The sequence below is a fragment of the Podarcis muralis genome, chromosome 1 (assembly GCF_964188315.1).
Source record: "Podarcis muralis chromosome 1, rPodMur119.hap1.1, whole genome shotgun sequence".
In the NCBI taxonomy this organism is placed as follows: Eukaryota; Metazoa; Chordata; class Lepidosauria; order Squamata; family Lacertidae; genus Podarcis; species Podarcis muralis.
Window position 1 is genome coordinate 81,375,387 of NC_135655.1, and position 23,860 is coordinate 81,399,246.

At 45.5% G+C, this 23,860-nt stretch overlaps 2 protein-coding genes across 2 annotated transcripts; one reads left to right on the forward strand and one right to left on the reverse strand.

The window, feature by feature from the left end:
- The first annotated feature begins 538 nt into the window (after nt 1–538).
- On the forward strand, nt 539–5,453 carry LOC114601086 (macrophage-expressed gene 1 protein-like). Its single transcript, XM_028738136.2, has 2 exons — nt 539–689; nt 2,961–5,453. The coding sequence occupies exon 2, from the start codon at nt 2,997–2,999 to the stop codon at nt 5,166–5,168; it is 2,172 nt and encodes a 723-aa protein (XP_028593969.2). The 5' UTR covers nt 539–689; nt 2,961–2,996; the 3' UTR covers nt 5,169–5,453.
- Nucleotides 5,454–12,293: 6,840 nt separating this feature from the next.
- Nucleotides 12,294–23,043, reverse strand: CNTF (ciliary neurotrophic factor). The gene is made up of 2 exons (XM_028738172.2): nt 19,253–23,043; nt 12,294–17,725 (listed from the first exon to the last, which is right to left on the reverse strand). The coding sequence occupies exons 1-2, from the start codon at nt 19,364–19,366 to the stop codon at nt 17,237–17,239; spliced, it is 603 nt and encodes a 200-aa protein (XP_028594005.2). The 5' UTR covers nt 19,367–23,043; the 3' UTR covers nt 12,294–17,236.
- Between the last annotated feature and the right edge of the window lie 817 nt (nt 23,044–23,860).

The following is a 23,860-nucleotide window of genomic DNA, read 5'->3' on the forward strand; positions in this document are numbered from 1 at the left end:
CGCAGCTCACATGATGATCAACACCCGTCTTGGGCCTTCACTTCACGAGAGAACTAAATGTGCCCAACAAATTGGGAAAGTAAGAGAATTCTTTGGTATGGAACAGAGATAGGGACACTGTGGCCTTGCAGAATCTGACTCCCATCCACCCCAGCCAGCAGGAGACAATAGGAGCTGTAATCCAGCAAGAGTGAAGGGCTACAAGTTAGCCGTCCCTGTTTCAGAATCTCAAGATTAGAAGGCTGGGATTCCAACCCCTCACTTCTGCTTTTGACACAGAGATGGCAGAATTATGCCCTGGCTACAAGTTGTTTACCTTTCAATAAGGCCTGGAGACAGATTCTTGTATCCAGCAAAGCCTGGAAAGTCCAGAGTTTGGTGGGAGCCAATTCAGGCAAATGCAAACAATATAAAACAGGCTGCAGAAGGGACTTTACAGGACAGCTTTCGCTTTCCCTTAGCAACATCAGATGACCCATGACTCATCTCACAACAGCCCCCAGAGAGGTGAGCACACCCTCAAGAGTTTTTCCCTCCACCAATGGGATTGGGCAGTTGAAGTTCCTCTTTTCTTTTCTTTTTTTCCTGCCCCCTCCCCTGCTTTGCCTGCCCTCTTTGAAAACCTCCAGAAAAGAAAAGGAATTGAGAAAGAGAGAAGCAAGCAGAGGAGCTGGGAAGACACAAATCAGGTAAGGCACAACTTTTTGGGACCTCTAGAGGGGCATCTCTTAGGTAGGCCTTCAGATCATCACTGTTTTGCTATTTTGTGGGTGCAGTTCAGTCCTCTCCTGGCAAATTCATCTTGTGCAGCTGAAATGCATTTGGTGCTCTTGTGCAGCAAACACACTCCCCCCCCCCCACCAGAAAAAAAGAGGACTCTTCTCCTGTATGAACTCTATAAGAAATTGTGCGGGGGGGGGGGGAGGAGTGAGAGGCAACCATTGCTATACAGGATATATAACCTTCACGCAAACAAATCAGAATGAATGCTCGAAGAACGGGTCGTTTGGAAGCAACCTTTGGAGAAAGCTCAGGGCCCAGACCAGTTTTCTGTCAGAAGTGGTCCCATCCCTGACTTTTATTTGACACACCTACCCCTCACCAGGGACACGGGTGGTGCTGTGGGTTAAACCACAGAGCCTAGGACTTGCCAACCGGAAGGTCGGCGGTTCGAATCCCCACGACGGGGTGAGCTCCTGTTTCTCGGTCCCTGCTCCTGCCAACCTAGCAGTTCGAAAGCACATCAAAGTGCAAGTAGATAAATAGGTACTGCTCCAGTGGGAAGGTAAACGGCATTTCCGAGCGCTGCTCTGGTTCGCCAGAAGCGGTTTAGCCATGCTGGCCACATGACCCGGAAGCTGTACGCCGGTTCCCTCGGCCAATAAAGCGAGATGAGCGCCGCAACCTCAGAGTCGGCCACGACTGGACCTAATGGTCAGGGGTCCCTTTACCTTTACCCCTCACCAAGCACTGCTTGTCATAAATAGTACCTGGATAGCTCAGTCGGTAGAGCATGAGACTCTTAATTTCTGGGTCATCCCATATTGTGAAAAAGGTTCCTGCCTTGTTCAGGTTTGAAGTATATGACCCTCTTGCTCCCTTCCAATTCAATGATTAACACAGGGCAAATAGCACCAGGGACAGGCTGGTTTTTCAATAGAAAAATGTCACAGGCCCTCAATCCTAATTGGAAACAGGCTCCATATTTAGGCACCCAGGCTGTTTTTCTCTCTAAAATGAAAGTGGCCGGGTGAACATACCTCATTTGTAGCTTGACCATTAGGATTTTGCAACAAAAACAATACCATATGTATGGGTGTTCCATGTCCCACTGCTGTTGTGAATGGTGATTATTTTGCGTGCATTTTATTTATATTTTGATAAATATGATGTCAATAGGTTTTTAACTTTTGATTTTATTGTTATTTTAATGATTTTTGTATTCTGGAAGTTTTTGTTCATTAAACAGTATGTAAATCTTGTGAGACAAATACATTTCAGGTTTTAAAAAAATAAATACTTTATTAGAAAAGAAAGAAGAAATTACACACAAAACAAACTTAAAGAACCAGACATATTTACCATAAGAAATGTTATCTAATGAAAACCTTATATATATTGAAATATAATAAGAACATAGGAAGAATCCTGCTGGGTCAGGCCAAAGGCCACTCTTGTCATAGAATATATAGAATTATAGCGTTGAAAGGGACCTAGAGTGCCATCTAGTCCAACCCCCTGCAATGCAGAAATCTCAACTAAAGTATCCATGACTGAAGGCCATCCAACTGCTGTTTAAAAACCTCTAAGAAAGGAGACTCCACAACCTCCTGAGGGGGACCGTTCCAGTGTCAAAGAGCTCGTACTGTCAGAAAATACTTCCTAATGTTTAGTTGAAATCTCCTTTCTTGTAATTTGAATCCACTGGTTCGAGTCCTACCCTCCAGAGCAGGAGAAAACAAGTTTGTTCCATCCTCCATATGACAGCCGTTAAGTTATTTGAAGATAGCTATCAGATCTCCTCTCAGTCTCCTCTTTTCCAGGCTAAACATACCCAGCTCCTTCAACCGTTCCTCATAAAGTTTGTTTCCAGACTTTTGATCATCTTGTTGCCCTCCTCTGCGCACGTTCCAGCTTGTCAACACCCTTCTTAAATTGTGGTGCCCAGAACAGGACACCATATTCCAGATGTGGTCTGACCAAGGCAGAACAGAGTGCAAAATAGTCTCTCATCCAAGGCAGAATAGTCCAGCATCCTCTTCTCACGGTGGCCAACCAAATGCCAACAGGAAGCCCACAAGCATAAAGATCTCTTTTAAAAACCTACATTGATATTTTAGCATAGAAGCGGGCAAAAAAGAAACACGAGGCAATTTTCTTGAGGTGAACTGAAGTCCACAAAAACTTTATAAATGCGTTTTGTTTATTAGAGGCTACATGACATGTGTGTTGTTTTTCAGGGCTGTGCATGTAAGTGGCCTTTCCCTTTCTCCAGCATGGCACTTTGGCTTTGGCCTCTCCTGATTTTCCTGAGGGCAGAAGATGCAGGAGCCCAGGATCCAGTCAGCTTCAAGGCCTGTAAGAGGGACCCTGGCGAGAAAGTGCTGGAGGTGCTGCCAGGGGGTGGCTGGGACAACTTGCGCAACATAGAGATGGGAATGGTGATGAGTCTCAACTACTCCCAGTGCCGGACCACAGAAGATGGTGAATACCTCATTCCCAACGATGTCTTTGTGCTGCCCCTCAAGAAGAGCACGGTGGAACTGCACTCTGAGATCATTCAGGACTGGCAAAACTACACGGATGCCTTTGCCCAGTCTGTCAACACTGACATTTCCTTCCTTCCGGTGCTTAACGGAAAGTTCTCGGATGGCTCCCAGGAGACCAAGGTACACAACATCTATGACGAGACAGTCACCACACGGGTGCAGGCCCGGTACCACATCTACTCCGTCAAAGCTCTCCCGTCCATGGCTTTCCACAAGGAGTTTCGCCGTCAGCTTGTGAACATAGGCAACCACCTAGAGAACAAGCAGAGACGGTCTGCCGAGTACCTCGCAGAGCTGCTGGTGCTCAACTATGGCACACACGTCCTCACAGGTTTGGAAGCTGGAGCCAGCCTGATACAGGAGGACCAGGTGAAGCGCAAATTTCTGTTGGAAAAGGCCTCGGAGAAAGCAGGCATCACTGCCTCAGCATCAGTGACTTTTTTCAGCAAGGTGAACGTGGGAATGGGCTTCTCCTCACAGGTCTGGGATAATCTGACTAAGAGCTACATCGACAACACGGTGGATTCCAAGATGGAGGGCTGGGGCAGTGTGCCCTTCTACCCTGGCATCACCCTCCAGAAGTGGCAGGAAGGCATCCCTAACAGCTTAGTGGCTATAGGCAAGTCTGGGAGGCCTCTGCCATTCTTCATCACTCCCGAAGCTTTGCCAGAACTGCCCGAGCCTACCGTTCGGCGCGTGGCCACTGTGGTGGAAAAGGCCATCCTCCTCTACTATGCTGTCAACACCCACCCAGGCTGCCTCAAGCCCGAGTCCAGTAACTTCAACTTCCAGGCCAACGTAGACGACGGGTCGTGCCAAAACCCTAACACAAACTTCACCTTTGGGGGAGTCTTCCAGGAATGCCACGGCGTGTCTGGCAGGGATGCCGAGGAGCTCTGCCAGGCCTACCGGATAAAGAACCCGCTGACAGGCAGCTCTTCTTGCCCAGCTAACTTCTCTGCTGCCCTTCTGCACGGCGAGCAACGCACCGCCAGCAAGCCCAAGACAGAGTGCCACCAGCAGTGCCACACCTGCTACCTTTTCTTTTCCTGCTGCGATACCGTTTGCGGCATCCGCTACTATCCCAGCACGGTGAAGTTTAATGCCTACTGGTGTGCTGCCACGGGCCCCGTCCCCCAAAACTCAGGTTTTCTCTTTGGAGGACTGTACACTACTGGGACCGAGAACCCAGTTACCAAGACCCGTGCCTGCCCGGCCTACTTCTTCCCCCTGGTGCTGTTTGATAATCTGAAGGTGTGTGTCAGCAGCGACTATGAGATGGGATCTCGGTTTGCGGTGCCCTTTGGGGGGTTCTTTAGCTGCCAGTCTGGCAATCCTTTGGCTGGATTACTGAAGGGGCAGAGCCCTGGGGTCCTCCAGGATTTTTTCTACCAGGACTCCCCTACCAAATACCCCATGAAATGCCCAGCTGGGCATAGCCAGCACAAGGCCTACTTGAGCGATGGCTGCCAAATCCTCTATTGCTTGCAGGCCGGGACCCTTTTTGCCCAGCAGCTAGCCCCCCTCAAGCTCCCACCCTTCCTGCGTTCTCCCTCCACAAATTCCAGCCTTCCCGACACCATCCTGGTGCAGTCTGACGGGAGCCAAGCCTGGGTGAAAACACATGACAGTGGGAGCTGGAGGCTGGCCAATGCCACTGATAAGAAAGAGATAGCTCTGCTTTTGGACGGGCAAGATCATTCCAAACTCTCAGGGGGCTCCATCGCTGTAATCACAATAACAGCCATTGCTGCTTTGGGCATTACCATGGCTATCGCAGTTTACAAAATCCGGCACTTTAAAAGCAGAGGATACCAGGAGCTGTCAAATGAACGTCTAGTACAGGATGAAGTAAACTACGGAGCCACAGAAACTACTCCAGAACTCAGTGCTGCCTGAGGCAGCTTTTTACCTGGGCTCCAGAAATGAGACACACACTTTCATTGGGGAGTAGGTGCACAGGTAACAGGGGTAGAATGGTGGGTGAAAGCAAGCATTAGCATGGATGTGGAGCCCTCATCCCACAATAAACACCCACCTGAAAGCACACTGCACTGTGTGGATTGTAAAGATACATTTGATATTACAAAGCGCAGCAAGGGAACCTCTAAACATTGCTGGACTCCCAACTTCCATCAGAGCCAGGCAGCAGGACCAATGGGCAAACGGGGTGGAAAAGAAGAGGGGGGGGGGACCGAACAGGGATGTCACAGGCTGTGCCATCCCTCTGTGAAGAATGAGCAAGGCAAAGCCCTGAGCAGAAACAACATTATAAGGGCCTTGTCAGGTTACTGAGCCTCTTATATATCAGGTTGTTGGACCATGCTTATGCTTCTTCACTCTCTGGTTGATGTGGGGGTTTTATACTGGATTTGTTCATATAATTCTATAGCGCTTTGCATCAGTTTTTAAACCAAGCAGTTCATCGTCTCCTAGTACTCTGTTATGAAGTAATGCAACAAATGCACACAAAACACCCCTCGGGCAGCCACCCAAAGCTGCTTTTCCTAATGAAATACATTCCAAGGTTTTAAAAAAAGACTTTTACAACTTGTGTGACTGCTTGTTTTATTAGCGTATTCCTATCTTTGTGCTAATTCGTGGTGTTGGGAGGAGGGGGCTATTGATTTGGAAGAGGAGATTGCATTGCTCAACACCCCTGCTTGTTCCAGATGGGCAATCCTATCCTTATATCATGACAAAAACAGTGTTTTGTGGCGCCTTAAAGACTAACAGATTTATCACAGCTTAAGCATTTTTGTTGCCTAAAGCCCACTTCATCAGATACATCTGCATTCTAATCCATGAAAAATTATTCCACAATAAACCCATTTGGGCTGAATCCAATGCAGCTGTTCCACTTGCGCAATGGACCTTCCCACTCCTCTTCATGGGCCTAGCCCGGATTTTTGTTGGGGGGGGGGTGCTGGAGTTTGTTAGGGGGGACAGGACTTTCGTTAGGTGGGGAGAACCGATGTGATTGGTCAGTTGGTTAAGTATTTCTATTGTTTTACTTGATAGGGGGGCAGCTGCCCCCAGCCCCCCCCCCCCCCCCGGCTATGCTCATGCTCCTCTTTACTCCCCTGCAGCCCCAAAATCTGGTTAAGGGTTGTGGGGGGAGGGGCCACCTGGAGCAAATTTTGGGGGGCATGCAAAGAGAGAATGGGGACATTCTGATGCTCAAGCAGAATGCCATCCATGTAGAATTAGTCTTTAAGGTGCCACAAGCCCCAACCTATATTAGGGATGCTGAAATTAATTCTTGGGAGCTTCAAGACAAATATGCTGGAGTGCATTATAGAATACCCCTCCGCAAGGAGCTGGACTTTCAGGAGTCATTACTTCTATATCCAAGCCTTATCCAAGGAATTCAGGTAAGCAAACATGGTGTCATCGCTTATCCTCACGACACCTCATTTGGTAGATTAGACTGAGAGAACAGCCCTCTTTCGTAGTTCTTCTCCTACCCCCCCCCCCCCATCACCACATGAGCTAGATAACAGCAATGAGTGTATTAACCCTGCTTGCTCTGTCATGTCATCCATGTCCCCTCTTCCACCCCCCCCCCTGTCACTAGCTTCAACACTTTCTAGGGCCTGGGAGGGGGACTTCTGCAAAGGGGATCCTATTGGAAGAGCCAGCGTGGTGTATTGGCTGACATATTGGACTATGACCTGGGTTCGAATCCCCACTCAGCCATGAAGCTCGCTGGGCTACCTTGGGCCAAGTCACTGCCTCTCAGCCTAACCTGCCTCGCAAGGTTGTTGTACCGATAAAGTGGAGAGGGGAGAATCACGTACATCACCTTGAGTTCCTTGGAGGAAAAGGTAGTATATAAATTCAATTGGTGAATTAAATACTGTACCTGTGTCATCAAATCATACGACTCCCTGTGCAATGGAAAATCCTGATCTTTCAGGGTTCTAAATTACACAGCGACCTTAACACAGGTAGAGAAGTGCCCCTCACTCAGAGAGGTTTCCATTCCAACACGTGGATGGAGGCCAATGGCTGCCTCTTGCCTGCTCTGCCTTTCACTGCCGGAGGCTGAAGGCCAAGACCACCCACTAAATTCTATAGCCCAGCAGAGATTTCAACACAGGCATTGCTGGTGCTGTCCAATAGCCTGCCCACTGCATCGCACCCTCTCCTCTGAGAATATTTTGGAGCAACCAAAAAGAGTCTGAGGCTACAATCCTATGCATACACACCTGGGAGTAAAATGCATCGAACCCAGTGGGACTTGTATCTGAATAAATATGGCATCACAGCAGGAACACAGAAAGCTGCCTCATAGGGAGCCAGATCACTGGCCCATCTCAGTGTCGCCTACACTGACTGACAATGGCTGTCCAGAATTTTCAGTGCGCTCTCAGCATAGCTGTCAATGTTTCCCTTTTTTAAAGGGAAATTCCCTTCTTCCGAATAGGATTCCTCGTGAGAAAAGGGAAAAGTTGACAGCTATGGCTCTCAGCTGCCCCTGAAGGTGCCAGGGATGGAACCAGGGACCTTCTTCTTCATGCAAAACCTCAGCTACTGCGCTGCAGCCCTTTCTCCTGCCTCGGGATTGGGCTGGAAATCGTACTTGTACAGACAAGCTTGCAGTTTCATACACTGCCGAGAATAAACCTGTGCCTGTCCTACTCAGACTGCAGAGTAAGGATGCATGAGCTGCCCTCTCATCCTATTAGGGGATAGGAAGATTGCACAACGGTGGAGCAGACAATGTACAGGCACATGACCCTTGTGGCGAGTCAGCACACGTCGAGTCACTCCTCGTGGCAGCTGCTCTTGCTCCAGATGAAGCAGCTGCTCGCCGCCTTCACCAGGAGCCAAAGTCACGGGTGGGCGGGGCTTCCGATGGGAACTTTGCAGAATTCAGTTCAAAACACATTTGTTTGCAATCTGATCTTCCTGTGTCGCGCTGCCAAGCACTGCATCATGGACAAAACCGCAGTGCCCCCTCCTTTTCTCTCCCCACCCTGGAATCTACACTCTTTGGGGGCAGAGATGTGTCTTTTTTGCCCATATAACTCCGTTAAGCACCATCCACACTACAGACACTAAATAATAATCTCTCTTGTTCTTATTGAGTTAATACCCAAGATCAAAAAGGGGCCACGTGATTGTACCCCAGTGTGTATTAGAAAACCACTGTGAACTCAGCCAGCCTTCACTTGAAGTGCTGGGCACCTTCCTGGAGAATTGTCTGAAATAAATACTTATGCCTCATATTTTTAAAAGTGTTTTCCCAAAGGGCAGATCCACATTATTCACCACATATTTAAAGCACATTACTCCTTCCCAGCACCTGCAAATCCTGTGAACTGTAGTTTAAGGGTGCTGGGAATTGTAGTTCTGTGAGGGGTAAAATACAGGTCCCAGGATCCTTGAGGGGGGAAGAACCATGTACAGCCATACCTTGGAAGTCGAATGGAATCCATTCTGGAAGTCCTTTTGACTTCCAAAACATTCAAAAACCAACTTGTGGCTTCTGATTCCTGCAGCCAATCAGGAGCTGCGGAAGCCCCGTCGGACGTTCGGGTTCCAAAAGAACGTTCGCAAACTGAAACAATCACTTCCAGGTTTGCGGCCTTCGGGAGCCAAAATGTCCAAGTTCCAGGGCATTTGGGATCCAAGATACAACTGTACAGCGGTACCTCTGGTTGCAAACGGGATCCGTTCCAGAGGCCCATTCGCAACCTGAAAAGGGTTGCGATTTGCCACTTCTGCGCATGCGCATGATGTCATTTTGCCCATCTGCGCATGCGCGAGTGGCGAAACCTGGAAGTAACCCTTTCTGGTACTTCCGGGTTGCCACAGGACGCAACCTGAAAACATGCAACCTGAAGCAAACATAACATGAGGTATGACTGTACTTTAAATGAGCACTGAAAGTGTACAGTGGTACCTTGGGTTAAGCACTTAATTCGTTCCGGAGGTCCGTTCTTAACCTGAAGCACCACTTTAGCTAATGGGGCCTCCCGCTGCCGCTGCACCGCCAGAACACAATTTCTGTTCTCATCCTGAAGCAAAGTTCTTAACCCTAGGTACTGTTTCTGGGTTAGCAGAGTCTGTAACCTGAAGCGTATGTAACCTGAAACGTATGTAACCAGAGGTACCACTGTATATTATTTACACTCAAAGTACTTTAGGGGGAATGGCCAGAGCCCATTTTATAGAAACACAGGACAACACAAAACATCAGAATACAGCTTGACAACAATATGAGAGTTTCCCATTAAACATTGAGCAAACCGCCAGGCATGGCAACTGCAGGAAAAGGGACAAGTATGGAAGGAATGTAGTGTAAAAGATTTTAACTCCACAGTGGTCCTTTTTCCAAATTCTACATGAAGACCAGAAGCAAAACCATGCTTAACTGCTCTCCCTAACGGGGCCTTTGGTGCCCAAGACTGGTCTGTAAGTTTTGATACCTCTGTGGACACCTAGGTTTGCCTATTCATAAAATGGGGAGTTGGTGACTAAATTGGTAATCTGTAATCAACCATCAAAAAGAAAAAACAACCTATTTCTTGTACATCAGACAAGAGAGCTGTGTCTCACTTAATGGTTGTGTTAAGAACATGACGCAAGATGAGCCAGCAGGATGAGGCCAATGGTCCAGCTTCCTGTCCTCACAGCACCTGTGGGAAGAAGTCTGCAAGCAGGACATGAGCACAGCAGATCTCTGTCTACCTGTGATTTCCCGCAACTGCTACCCAAAGGGATGTGTTGTTTGGCCAGGCAGGCACCAGCGCCATCAGGGGAGCAATGAAAGGCAACTGAGAGTGATGTTTTGAAGGTCATCCTGTAAGCAGGATTCAAGCACCAAGATGAATAGAAAAGAGCCAGTTTAATTAAGTCAGACTCTTACCATGGGAACATTCCCAAGCTAATCAGGTCTGAACTAATGCTATGTTATTTTCGAAAATTGCCAAGTTCACCAATGGGAGATTTCTTTCGTTGGTTTACCGCAAGTCTCAGGAAAAGCTTCATTGAACACTTGGTTCAGCCTCAGTGTTTATTTCCGCTCAGTTTCAAATCAGTCATGGGTTTCATACTCTGGTTACTAAAGAGAGAGGGAGGGAGATGGAAGGAGACAGTGTCACTTACAGCGTGACCAGGAGTCAATACAGGCTCTCAAGTTTCGCTGTGCATTGTCGGCTCTGACTCAAGGGGCTGGTTTTGAGGCATTATGCTGCCCCACAGAAAGTTGACTGGAGAAAAGTTCACAGTATACGGCAGGTTGTCGTCGTCCCCCCCAATACTTCCCTGAACTCCTAACCCCTAAGAACAGGGGTCAGCAAACTTTTTCAGCAGGGGGCCGATCCACTGTCCCTCAGACCTTGTGGGGAGCCAGACTATATTTTTGGGGGAGAAATGAACGAATTCCTATGCCCCACAAAAAGCACACATTCTACTCATGTAAAAACACCAGGCAGGCCCCACAAATAACCCAGAGATGCATTTTAAATAAAAGGACATATTTTACTCATGTAAACACACGCTGATTCCCGGACCATCTGCAGGCCAGATTTAGATGGCGATTGGGCCAGATCCAGCCCCTGGGCCTTAGTTTGCCTACCCATGCCTAAGAACAATGACAGGGTGCAGCTTTAACACATTTCTTCCTCCTCCTTTCCCTTGGCCACGTACAATGCATGTGCCCCACAGCAAGATGTTATAAATACTCACCCTTCACATTTTATTCTCACACCTCCACGGTGTGGATCCACTGATGTTCACTGCCTTGAGCCGTCAGTTTTCAGAATGGAAAGGTGGTGAAAATCTCATAGGGAAATGGTGATTTGGTTTATTATTACTACAGCTCAAGGTGGTGTAATGCTTCTCCCCCTCTTCATTTTATCATCGCAGTCATCACAGCTACTTGGAGATTTCAAAGCTGCTCTCCCAAGTCCTAGTATGACACTAAGAAGTGTTCTGGAGTGTATTATCACCATCATTAATATACAGTGGTACCTTGGCTCTCAAACTTAATCCGCTCTGGAAGTCCATTCCAAAACCAAAGCATTCCAAACCAAGGCGTGCTTTCCCATAGAAAGTAATGCAAAATGGATGAATCCATTCCAGGCTTTTAAAAACAACCCCTAAAACAGCAATATAACATGAATTTTACTATCTAACGAGACCATTGATCCATAAAATGAAAGCAATAAACAATGTACTGCAGTCACACAATCAATCAATCAATCAGTAGCTGAAATGGGTTCCACACAGTCACAAAAACGAAACAAAAAAGCTGCAAAAACAAAAACACAAAATAACTAGCAAAAACATATAGACCTCAGTGTGGCACTCAAAACAGAAGTGTGGCACTCAAATCAGAAGCGTAACACTAAAAACAGAGCACACTCAGCTTCCAAAAAAGTTCGCAAACCAGAATACTTCTGGGATTGCAGTGTTTGGGTTCCAAGTTGTGTGAGTACCAAGGCATTTGAGAACCAAGGTACCACTGTACTGTTATTTATCCACAGGGTTTAGCTTCCAGTTGACTCCCCTTATTTAGCCAACAACAACCGGAAGGAATAACTTGTACTGCAAGCTCTCAGTCCCCAAATCTACCTGTCCAGCCTTCCAAAAGAATGCCCACATGAGAAACTGCACTATAGGACACGTGATCTTCTCTTCTCTTCCATCCTATGACTCACTATGAGGGCAACCAAGCTGATTCAGAAATGTTGATAATTGGGAGCAGGAGTTGTGACTGGAGATAAAATCCTGAGCAATGAGATTCCTTGATTATGCTTGGGCTTGGAACAAAGCACCCAGGAAACACTGGCCCAAAGTGCTGCTGTTTTATGATGGGCAAAATTCCACAGGCAGAAGAGGCTAATTTGTGCATTTTCCTATAGCTGCACTCTGCTGGCAGCAAGAAGACCGGCTCCACTAATTTCTCGACTCAACGCCCACAGAAGATTCATCCTGAAATAGTGGCACAACTTTAAAATGCAGACTATTTGAATAATCACCCCAAATACAAAGAGCAAGACCAGAACAATATCCTGTTAAAAAATAAATCAACTTTATTTAATCAAATTATTTTAACACACTTTGGTGCAATCAATAATTAGGGCTCTCACACAATTAAACAAATCTTTAATCACATCAGTTTGGTGAGTAATCCATTAATTGGTTGAATTTACAAATGGGTAGCATATAGTAAGCATACTTTGTTTATAGATTGGGGTAGGGAGCCTGTGGCTTTCCAAATGTGCTGAACTACAACTCCCATTCTCCCTGACCATTGGCCATGCTGGCTGGGGCTGATGGGAGATGGAGTCAAAAATCATCTGGAGAGCTACAGGTTCCCCCTTTTAGATGATGCATGTGCTTTAGACACCATGTTCTTAGGAGACACATTCTCTCCAATGTGGGAGAGATGAGGAGGGAAATGCTTCTCCTAAGACTGCACTTGCCATCTAAAGTTTTTCTAATTACTTATATTAAAATGTATGCTCTATAAAATCTGCCCAAGTAACTGTGGGACACGTTTAGTTGATCAAAATTTTCAACCAATTACATATTGGAACCCTCTTAATAATGTTATATTCTTTTTCTAGATGCAGAAAGCCTTCTTGCAACAAGTGAGATCACAACTGGGAAGCAACTGTGATATTTTCACTCTGCTTCCAAGTTAGAAAACTCAAAATTTTATTATGGGAGGCATTTCTTCAAAACTCACAATATAAAATAAGGAAGCACCTCCGATAATTATAGATTTCATACATTTCTAAAGGTATTTTTAAAAAAAACTTGCTAGAAGAAACATTTCACATTTTAAAATATAGCATAAATATAAATATTCAAGTTAGAAACAGCACAATAGATAAAGGTGACCTTTAGTGGGAAATTGAATTGTGCCTTTCATATATATTTCACTAATTTCCTCTTTTCATGCAATCCCTGCCAGATCTGATCCAGAGGCTGGGGGGGCTCTCTAGAACAGCACGGGAACTTGCACTGGGGAATAGGGAAATTAACAAAAATCACTCCCCTTGCTAGATCAAGTCACTTTTAGGAACAGAAAGTGCCCATCTATTCATACGTAGAATGCTAAGTCTGAATCCTAGTCAATGAAAGAGCACTATTTTCTCTCTATATAAAATAGGTCATAGCCTTCAGAGGAGCTCCTTCAAAATATGGATTATGGAAATATGAATTGGTCTAACCCAGCCTTCTGCAGCTTGGTGCCCTCCAGATGTTTGTGATGGGACTCCTGTTCTCATCATTCCCTGCTAGCATCACCAAGCCAATGGTCAGGGATGCTGGCGGCTAAATCTGGCAACATCTGGAGGACATCATATAGGGGAAGACTAGTCTAACCTCTCCAAGCATTACCTGTCCTTTGACATTCACTCCCCATGTGTGAAAAGCAGTAGAAGCCAAAAAAACCCACCCAACACACCTTCACAGGAAAGAGAAGGGGTCATTTGCCACGAGTGCTGAATTTTACACAGAATCTGGAATTAGAATTTGGGAATTTTACCTTTATTCAGCAGAAGTTGTATTTGGGAAAGAAAAAAAGCCCAACTTTATTCAGCAGAAGTAGACAGGGTTTTTTAAAGTCCAGTATTCAGAGAATGAAGGGACGTGGGTGGCGCTGTGGGTTAAACCACAGAGCCTAGGACTTGCCGATCAGAAGGTCGGCGGTTCAAATCCCCGCAAATGGGGTGAGCTCCCGTTACTCGGTCCCTGCTCCTGCCAACCTAGCAGTTCGAAAGCACGTCAAAGTGCAAGTAGATAAATAGGTACCACTCCGGCGGGAAGGTAAACAGCGTTTCCGTGCGTGGCTCTGGTTCGCCAGAAGCAGCTTAGTCAAGCTGGCCACATGACCTGGAAGCTGTACGCGGGCTCCCTCGGCCAATAAAGCGAGATGAGCGCCGCAACCCCAGAGTCGGTCACGACTGGACCTAATGGTCAGGGGTCCCTTTACCTTTACCTTTATTCAGAGAATGAGCTTCTGTGTGACCTGGCTCTCCTTCATAACCTTCCCAGCCCAATCCTGAGTATGTTTAAACAGAAGTAAATCCTACTGATTTCAATGGTGATCATTCCCTAGAAAGAATGCAAAGGACTCTAGTCACGTTCCCCTTCCCACAGACATTCTGTTGCTCTTCCCCTTATTTGTCTCTTTCCTTCTGTCACCAAAGTACTCCAGATTCAACAAAAGACTCCTATTAGTTAAGCTGGTTAAATATATGAGTTGTATCTATGAGTGGCAGTCAATGCCAGTCTCACTTGGAGTAGACTCACTGAAGTTAATAGACACGGCCAACTTAGGTTCATTAATTTAAATGGATCTACTCTAAACAGGACTTACAATCCTGTCCTGCATCTTTTTAGTCAGAGAGCAAAATTTGGATTAATTTGGTGCAGAATCCCAGGACGCTAGTGCAAGCCATGTAACACAGACCCTCTCCATCACCAAACCGGTTTTAATTTGAGAGGTGGATTGAAAAACCCGTCCCTTTACCATCTCCTTTGTGCAGTAAACGAACACTCTGTTCTTTTATAATTGCCCTAGATCATCTGGCAGAAACTCTTCCCCACCAATTAAAAGAGTCTTCGACCCAAACAACAACTCATTCTAGTCACTTTTAGTTTCGTTCTTCTGAATTAGGCACACTGGACCGAATATTTAACATTTCCTGTTGGGATTTTTTGACACTCTGAAGTCTCCCCACCCCCTTTCTCTCTCTCTCACACACACACATTCAGAGAAGTCACCCTAAGGGTTAATTCATTCATGCCAGTTGCTCCAAGAACATAGAACCAATGCAGATTAAAAAGTAAACCCCGCCTCTCCTTTAGCTCATTTTAAATAGCAGTTGGCATAGATTAAAGGATCCACATGAATGATTAGCCAATCTGTACACATTTATATATTAAATCCATTTTAAAAAAAGAGATTTTGCACCTTCCCCAGAGAAAAAAACAGCAGTTCATTTAAGTGGCTAGCTCCACAATCCTATCCATGTTTACTCAGAAATAATTCCTATGGAGTTCAGTAGGATTTGCTCCTAAGTATTGCAGCCACATAGCTCATTGCCAAGCTGTGCATTTCCAAATTTACTGAGAAGTAAAGCTTAATATGTCCAACATCGCTTACTCCTCTGTCTACTGAGGATTGCAGCCTTATGTAATAAACCTAACCGGTTAGTTTAGCAAAAACAAAATGCCAACTGCTTTGGTTTGAAAGCAGCCATTTCCAGAAAATACTAATCTGCTTTTGTATAGAGTCTTTCAACGTCATGGTTAAATATAGTTTCAGTGTCAGTGAGCCTAGAACTATTAAATGGGCCCCTTTCCTGCGTAAATGAAGCACTTGTCCCTGCGCAAAACATTAGCAAAGCAGGTTCAGTGCAGGAGTTTTCTGGCGCACAAGCAGCATTCTCTGTCGACAGCCTGCCTTCCATGGGAAGCAACAGGGTCTTCTGGAGCCTGCTGTGAGACTTTTCAAAGAATGCACCAGGGGCACAGGCAATTTTAGAACCCTATTCAGACACAAAAACACCACTTCCATAATATCCTCTCATTGAAGTGAATGAATTAGCAATGAATTTGCATTAGTTTGCCTGGCACTTAAAAAAAAAAAAAAGCAGCTCGCAGGAGCTCTTCTCCCTCCACCCTGTTCCAGTTCATAAGCAGAAGGAAGCATTCCTGGAAAGTGGATTATACAACTTCTTCTGGTAATGGTAAAACGGAGAACTTGAAAGGGGTGGCTTTAATTCCTTCCATTTGTTGGACATCACGTTTTCATCTTTATTTACTCCGAGTGGCGGAGCTTTGTCGGATCTCTAGGCCAACAAATATTCTTTCCCTAACTGTTAGCCTTTGTGTATCCAGGGCTGGAGGGAGGAATCCGCAGAAGCCGGCTTCCAAAGCAGACTTAACCTGATCTGATCCAGGCAGATCATGACCTGGGTCTGATTGTGATCCACTTTAGAACCCCCAGGGTGAACTGGGACAAACTGGACTTCAAAGGGTCCCTACAACCCTACATGTCCCTCCCCTGAATGGAAGAATCTTTATACCAGGGGAGGATTCTGTGAGCTGAAAGGGGGTGGGGAGCTGATTTTGCAAATTCACTTTTTCTACTGTATCCTCCAGTGCTACCTTATCACACTTTTCTAAAAGGTCCAACCCTCTTGAGCAGATCCGGGGGCAACGTAAGGCTGCAGAAGGACACCACTGACTACAGCCAAATAGATGCCTGTGACAAGTTGTGAGTTCCCAGATCTGAGCAGGGCTTTATTATGTACCATGGCATAGAATCACAGAATTGTAGAATTGAAAGGAACTACGAGGGTCATCTAGTCCAACCCCCCTGCAATGCTTCATTGGATCCAGCTTACATAATCACTTTAGTTGAATTTGCCCAAGGGAAATTCAGCAGAGGTGGGTTCAGATGACTTACTGTCAAGGCAAACTCAAGTAAAGGTTTTCTCCCCCTCCCAGCGCGTGGAAGTCAAAAAGGATTTTGATGAGAACTTCAAAGAAACAGTAACAGCAAATAAGACTGCAGGGTTGAGAACGTGGTGGGAAGGGAAAAGAGGAGATGCTGAAATCTCTGGTTCATCTTGTATACCTGTTGGCTGACCTTCCCCAGATTAAATTCCGAGGTTTCTCTAAAGCTACAGATACTGCAAGCCACCCTGAATCCTCGGAACAAAGTGCGTGCAAGTCAACCCCAACCGGCATGTGGTCACTGAAGTCTCCACGTCGAAGGTTGTGTGAATCCACACCAAATTTAATGTTGGTATGCGGCTTGAATTTGAGGATTTCTCAAAAGGAAATAAATACTAACATCTGAAAAGCGCTAGTCACTCCTACTCTCTCATCAGAGGGCTCACTCTGACCATACTGTAACAATCCAATACACCACAGCTGAGAGGGAAGTACGGCCTTTGGAAAGGAAAGACCCTCGACAGAGAAGAGCAGCCTCATTTCTTCTGGGCTTGAGCTAGGCGGCGACTCGAACGTGGGATGGCGCCTGTCTGAACAGACTTGGAGATATGGTGCAGGTCCCGGACAGAGCGGATAGTCCATTGGGCAAGCTCCTGCAGTACTTTCATGCCCCGCATTTTCTTCTCAAATGAGCTCTTTCCACCAGCATCTCTGGCACTTCCCAACTCTTTGGCTGGTACATTGTGCTCCAGCATTGCCATCAGTTCCTCCAGTTGGTAAGCGAGACCCGAGACCTGGAGCACAACAGACTGGATAGACTCATGGAAAGCTGTGTCGTCTGGGCTGAGGTTGGACCTCTGCTCTTCCAGGATTTCATCCAGTAATATCTGAAATGCCCAGTAAGCTTTCAGGTTGTCTGCTAGCCGCTCCGCATCTGAAATCTCGCTCCACTGTTCAGTGCCAGCTGTTGGCACGCCATCAAACGAGTCCAAGTTGAAGTTTTTGTCCAGCCCTTGTTTCTCAACCTAGAAGGAAAGAAATCGGGAAGGGAGCAAGTAGGTGGGGAAGATAAAAAGGCTTTCAGAAATTCTGCCCATATTTTTCTCGAGGCAATCGTTACAACACAACTGTTCACCCTGGCATTCCCCTGATCTGGACTTGCGATTTTATTGCTTTATCAAGTTTTTAGGTATTTTAATGGTTATGCTATTTAATTGCTGGTCTTGTTGTATATTTTAATTCAGGACGTTTTAGAGTTGTTGTGCACTGTATTTTAACTACAGATTGACTTTATAATTGCAAACCGCTTAGGCAATTTTGGCATGTAATCAGTATATAACTTAATAACTAATAATTACAGTATACAGTGTGGAAAGTCTGCGGAGGTGTGTAAACCTCATTCAGATATGGATTCCAAAGGTCCTCCAAGAAGAGGACGTTATACATGTAGTCTCCACAAGATGGCGCTATATTATAGGAACAGAGCGGTTCCTATCCTGTTATTTCCACCCCTACCCTGCCCCGGGGCAGGTCTGCTACAAAATAATTAAATTAAGCCCCTGGTTCGAACTCTGCATTGACTTATGATAGGGATGGAAAACCTACTTCCTACCATGACAAGACTGCTCCAAAATATTCCTTCTGGGACAATTGCTTTGATGAACAAGGTTTGGCAATGGAAACGAGTCCCCCACCCCTTCCAGCTTGTTTCCCTTATTTTTCTTTGACCCCCAATATGTGCAACAAATGTGCCTTAAAATTACTGCATGAGTTATCTGGAGCTATTTGTTCTGCCCTTGCTGTAACAAAGCGCCAGCCGAGTTGTGGGTGGGTGGTTCTGCCTGTGGGGCAGGGAGTGGACTCGGGAAGATATACGGCCCTTTCTAATTACTTGATTCTGTGCCGCAGTGATTCATTTCCCCCTTCATTGTTAAATACTATATAAAACTACGAAGACTGCTTTCAAAGGGAGTGGAGTGAGGAGGAGCTGACCCCGTGCCTTCCCATCAAGATTAGATGCCCTCTGCAGGGCTGGATTTACCGAAACACCAGGTAGAGATTAGGGGCTTAACAGTTTCAACTGGAATAAAATTAAATAACCTGATGCACAGAAGGCTCTAACTAAGCCCTGATTAGGAAAAACAACCACTTATCTATAATTATGAATCTCACTAGAAATCCAAATTAAAGGCACCCCATACTGGGAGCATTAAGATGCCTTATCTGGTAAAAATGGTCTAATTTGTGAGAGAAGAAAGAGCACAAAGCCCATTATGCTTTCTCAAGGGAAAGCTCCTCTGGCTCCACACTCAGCTAAGCAACACACCTGATCAGTGCAAAAGCATCACTTTTTCCTTACAGTGGAACGACAAACACTTTGCTCCCTCAGAAAGCTCAACGAAGTTTAAGATCAACAGGGTCCTTTTTCCCTCTGAAATGAAGCCCTGCTTTCAAAATTCAAAGAAAACAGGTGGCCAGAGCTTTTGGGGCTAAGCAAATAAGACATCCGAGCCGCAGAGAGTGGGAAGAAGAGTTTCCAAGAAAAGACTCACGTAGGACTCCAGGAGGCTACTGACATCTGAGCGCATCTTCCTCAGCAGATGAACGGTGCGGCGGCAGAGGTCGCGGTGGTGGGACATCCCAGGGAGCCGCTCTGATGAAGCCATCGCCCGGTTCGGCTGCCCCAGAAGGGACAGCGAGAGCCAAGGCACAGCTCACATAAGGCTGGGTGTCCACAGAATCCCTTGCTCAGCTTATGCATTCCAGAGGCCAATAGAGAATTCTCCACTTGTTGCATAGCCTGCCCGCTCTCCCGCCCTCTTCCATCCCCCGCGGCCTAGGGAGAAGCTGCAAATTCCTGGCAGCAGAGCTTAACTCTCTGAGAGCAACACAGACATTTCACACACACATACCCCCAGTTGAGAACCTCCAACCCACTCAGTACAAGATGTTGAGACCAGAGTTGTCTATTCCCTTTTCTGAGGCTTGCTTGCATTATTTTTACCGCTTTTATTTTGATCTGCCCGTGCCGGCTCAATGACCTACTAATCCCTGTAAATTCGATGCCACAAAGCCTAACCATCCGTGATAAAAGGCACAAAAGGAAGCCAGTCGCCCTACTGACAGCACCTTTAGCTGGATACTTTCTGCGCAGCCGTCTAATGCCAACGAACCATTCCCTCGGGCATTATTACCTTGTGTGGTTCTCAATTTTCACCTCCAGCAACTGCCTTCCTTCTACATCTTGTTAAAAGCCCAAATGGAACCAGCAACACAGCAAAGAGTTGTTTTGCATTTGCTTCATTCCCTACATCAAACATTCCCATTTATCGCTATGCATTTGGACTGGGCTTGTAATGTGAATCCTTTCAGCAAGGCCTAGTCCAATTGGTGCTGCAGATAATGGGGTTTTTATTGGATTGTTAAAATGGAAAATTTAATAAATATAATTTTTTAAAAAAATTGGTGCTGCAGGGATGGTTGTATACTCCAGCTCGTTTCTTTGCTCAGAACCGTATTTCTATTTTAAAAAAACCCCAAAACAACCCGCCGTCACCTGACTGACTCAGCTAGGTACATATTTGCCTGGATATGCAACACATTTCCCTGTTAGCTCTACACTTAATGCTGGAGAAGACTGCTAGCACAAAGTGTGTGCCTTATCTTTTGAGAACAAGCTATTGATCCACGTTCCTCTCTTGGTTCTTTCTGCATGGTGCTCCCTACTTTATACAAGGACGTGTGCAAACTGCTTCAGTAATGCACGCTGTTCACATCATCCATGAAAGGGTGTGAGTCAGCATTACACCGGCATTGAAAGCACAGACATGGTCTGCCCCTCTGCACATTTACTCCTTCACCGGGGGGGGGGGGAGTAAGCATTTCCTCTGATCCACTGCAAATTGCCCCCCTTCCTTGCTTTGCAGCAGAAAAGTCGCCATCAGGCTAACATCACACAACGCTGTATGGGAATATGTCATGTGGCTCCAAACAGGCAAACATTCAGTGAAGGTTGCATGCCTTCTTGTTTGTCTTTAGGCTTTATGATATGACAAAGTCAACTGAATCCTTAGTAGAAACAGAGCTACAAGGTACCCCCAGTTCAAACTGCATGGAGGCAGGAAATTCTCAACTTCAGACATCTACCTAAATTGTCTGTAAAAAATAAATCTAACCATCTGTCTTGACAACTTGAGTCTCTGCAAAGCCAGTTTAACTCCTTTCAAAGTTATGGGGACAGCCCCCCCCCCCCCGGCCTCAATCTGAGATTCATAGACACTTGGAACTTCATCCACAAATTCAGTGGGAATTACAGTACCTCCATTCTCATTACTTCCACCACTTTCAGCACCGATTGACAAAAGGGGGTCCAGCTAAAATTCCTATGTGGTTCTAATGGTATTTCTCAGTTCATTGTTTTAGGAAGAGTTTCAATGTTTTTCTTTTTTTTTCTTTTTAAATATGACCTGGGATAGCTCAGTTGGTAGAGCATGAGACCTACATTGGGTAAAAGATTCCTGCACTGCAGGGAGTTGGACTAGAATGACTCTTGTGGTCCCTTCCAACTCTACAATTCTATAAAGGAAATCTGTTTAGCAGCTTGCTTTGGGGCCTGGCAGGATGCTTCCCTTCTGTGCCTTTATATACACACACACTATCTCAGATGGCATACAGTTGGTACAATGTATTACAACTGTTTGTTGTTAATACTAGTGATATACAAACAGTAGCAATTCCAAAGTGAAGAAGTCACCAATCAGTATTATGCTGCCTAAGGAACTTGGCTTGAAATGATTACAGCCCTCTCGTTTGACATTTACTTCTAGCCCACTCCTCTCCTGTGAAACTTTCCTAAAGACACTATATATCCTAATCTGGTTTTATCTACCCCATACAACAGGGCTTGCTTCTGTTCAGCGACCTAACCTGCTTAGCACTTGCCTGATAATGCAAATGAGGCCAATAACTTTTTTCCTTCATCAGTCTGTTGCATCCCACACAATTGCTTCCAGAAAATCTTGAAATGGGTGCTAATTAATTCATTTTTCTGTTTTCTATTAAGGGTGACCCACCCACAGACTTATACTTTACTGTGGAAGTAAACAGTAAGGTCTCCCAGACAGAACTGTCACACTTTAAATGAACCATAGCTATTCTTCCAGTATCTTTTCAGTGTAAATAATGTAAGGTTATATCTAACGAAGTAGTGCCATTAGCACAAAGACTGCTGGCTGTGTAACAGAAATTACCGTACCCCCTCTCTCTCCATGCCCCCCTGTGGTCTGCAGATCTCCCAAGTAGATTTGGGGAGGGCACATGAGGGAAAGTTTCACTGCACAACCAGAAATCCTTGCGCTAACTGAATTACTTCATTGGATTCTGCCCATAATCTCTCAGGAATGTGAATGAATCAACCATTTAGGTAGAACCCAACCACATAGATTGGCGTGCGTCCCATCAGTTGGAAACAATCTGGCACCAGGTGGTGTAATTCATATCAAAATTGCTTCATTCGTAGACATTTCAGTGGCATGGGATTGCTCCTGCACTGATGCAGGTGCATGGAAAGCCGCCTCCTTTGTCTTCTCCATATAGACAGCATGCAATGAGACATGAAATATTTTATTTTTCCCCTTTAAGTATTTATTTTGGTTATGGCTTACCCATCTTAAACACAAGAGATGAAAAACAGTATCCCTTTTTATTGTTTTATTTATTTTTGTTTACATAACCCTTAATCAACATGGATTTATCACTGCCCTCCCCCGACACCCTGCCCCAAATCTCCATCACTTGGTGGAAATTTTTATATGAAACAAGGCTTTTAAGCAATCAAAGACTTGTCAATTCAACCATCCCTTCCTTTAACACTAAAAAATAGGGGTGTGCCACAATGCAACACAGCTCTGTTGCCACCCAGTGGCTACTACTTCAGGTAGTTCTGCTAAGTATCGCAAATTCTGCTCCCTCTCTGGTAGGAATTTACAATGCTAGTGCAGTTTGCCTCTAGTTCTTCACTATCATCCTGGAAAGCTGCTCCAGGGATTTAGCAGTTCTCCCCCACCCTACAAAGACTCCACCATATTGCCATTGTTCAGAAACTATTTGAAGTAAATGGACCATTTCTAACATACTAAGCTCACCCACCATTGAAAAACCCCTGAGCTTCCTGTTGACATCACTTCTATTGGTGTTCATATAAATGCCAAAGAGAGAATTCATACATATCAGATTAGGAAACAGGCTTATGTTAGCTCTTTTTTTGGTGGTGGTGGGGTGCAGGATGCACACCATCTCTCACACTGGCAGGAAGGGGATCCAATGCTTACACAGCCAAGGTGAGTTTACAGATTGGACAAAACTACAAACTGCTTCCAGAGTGGGTCAGTATCAAATTAGTTACTGTAAACTATCCCATATTACAGAGGAAAGGAGATTATATAGCTTCAGCTCCCAGCACCATGCTTCCTTCCCATGGGAAAAAGCTTATAAGAAGAAAATATAAATAGTTTATTGCAAGTATTATAATAATTGATTGAAGCAAAACTGCATGCGTATGGTGGGAGACACATTAAGGGGAAGCAGCAGGAACAGTTTATGTCAAGGCAAATGGTTTCAGTTCATAAATCTAGACCAGAAGTTATTCACCCCAGAGTGCAAGGAGCTGACCTGGTTAAACACAAGACAAGGTTTCTTTGACAAAATCATACACAGACACACATACACACACACCAACAGAGGGGAAAAAAGATCAACAGAGCTGTCTAGGAAAGGTAAGTAATAAGCTGATGGGCAACTCAAGCTGAGAAAGAACTTCAAGTAGCTTGGCAACTACCTACCTACTGCAAAAGTTAACAGCCCCTACAACACTGAAAAAGAGCCTATGATGTGTTCTTGCTGGTACAGCAGTGAAATTCCTTATACTGTAGAAAAGAGGACAGCCCCTTCAGCAGTATACAGAAGCAGCTCTCAACTGCAAATACCTTTCTGGTGTTAACCCTAATCACAGGATACGTAGCTTCATGTCAAGCCTGTCAAACACACAGCCTGAAGCCACATGCAGCACCCCAGCTACACACTGCAGCCTAGCAGGTTGTTGACAAACCTCCAACCAGTCTGCAGAAACGGAAGGAACACAAGTTGGTAAATAAAACCCTGGC

What these genes read in the sequence shown, in the direction of transcription:
- CNTF (XM_028738172.2), bottom strand. Translation starts at nt 19,366, where the DNA reads ATGGCTTCATCAGAGCGGCTCCCTGGGATGTCCCACCACCGCGACCTC. An exon ending in GTAGCCTCCTGGAGTCCTAC is followed by an intron (nt 17,726 to 19,252) that starts GTGAGTCTTTTC and finishes CTTTCCTTCTAG; the next exon opens with GTTGAGAAACAAGGGCTGGA.
- LOC114601086 (XM_028738136.2), top strand. Translation starts at nt 2,997, where the DNA reads ATGGCACTTTGGCTTTGGCCTCTCCTGATTTTCCTGAGGGCAGAAGAT.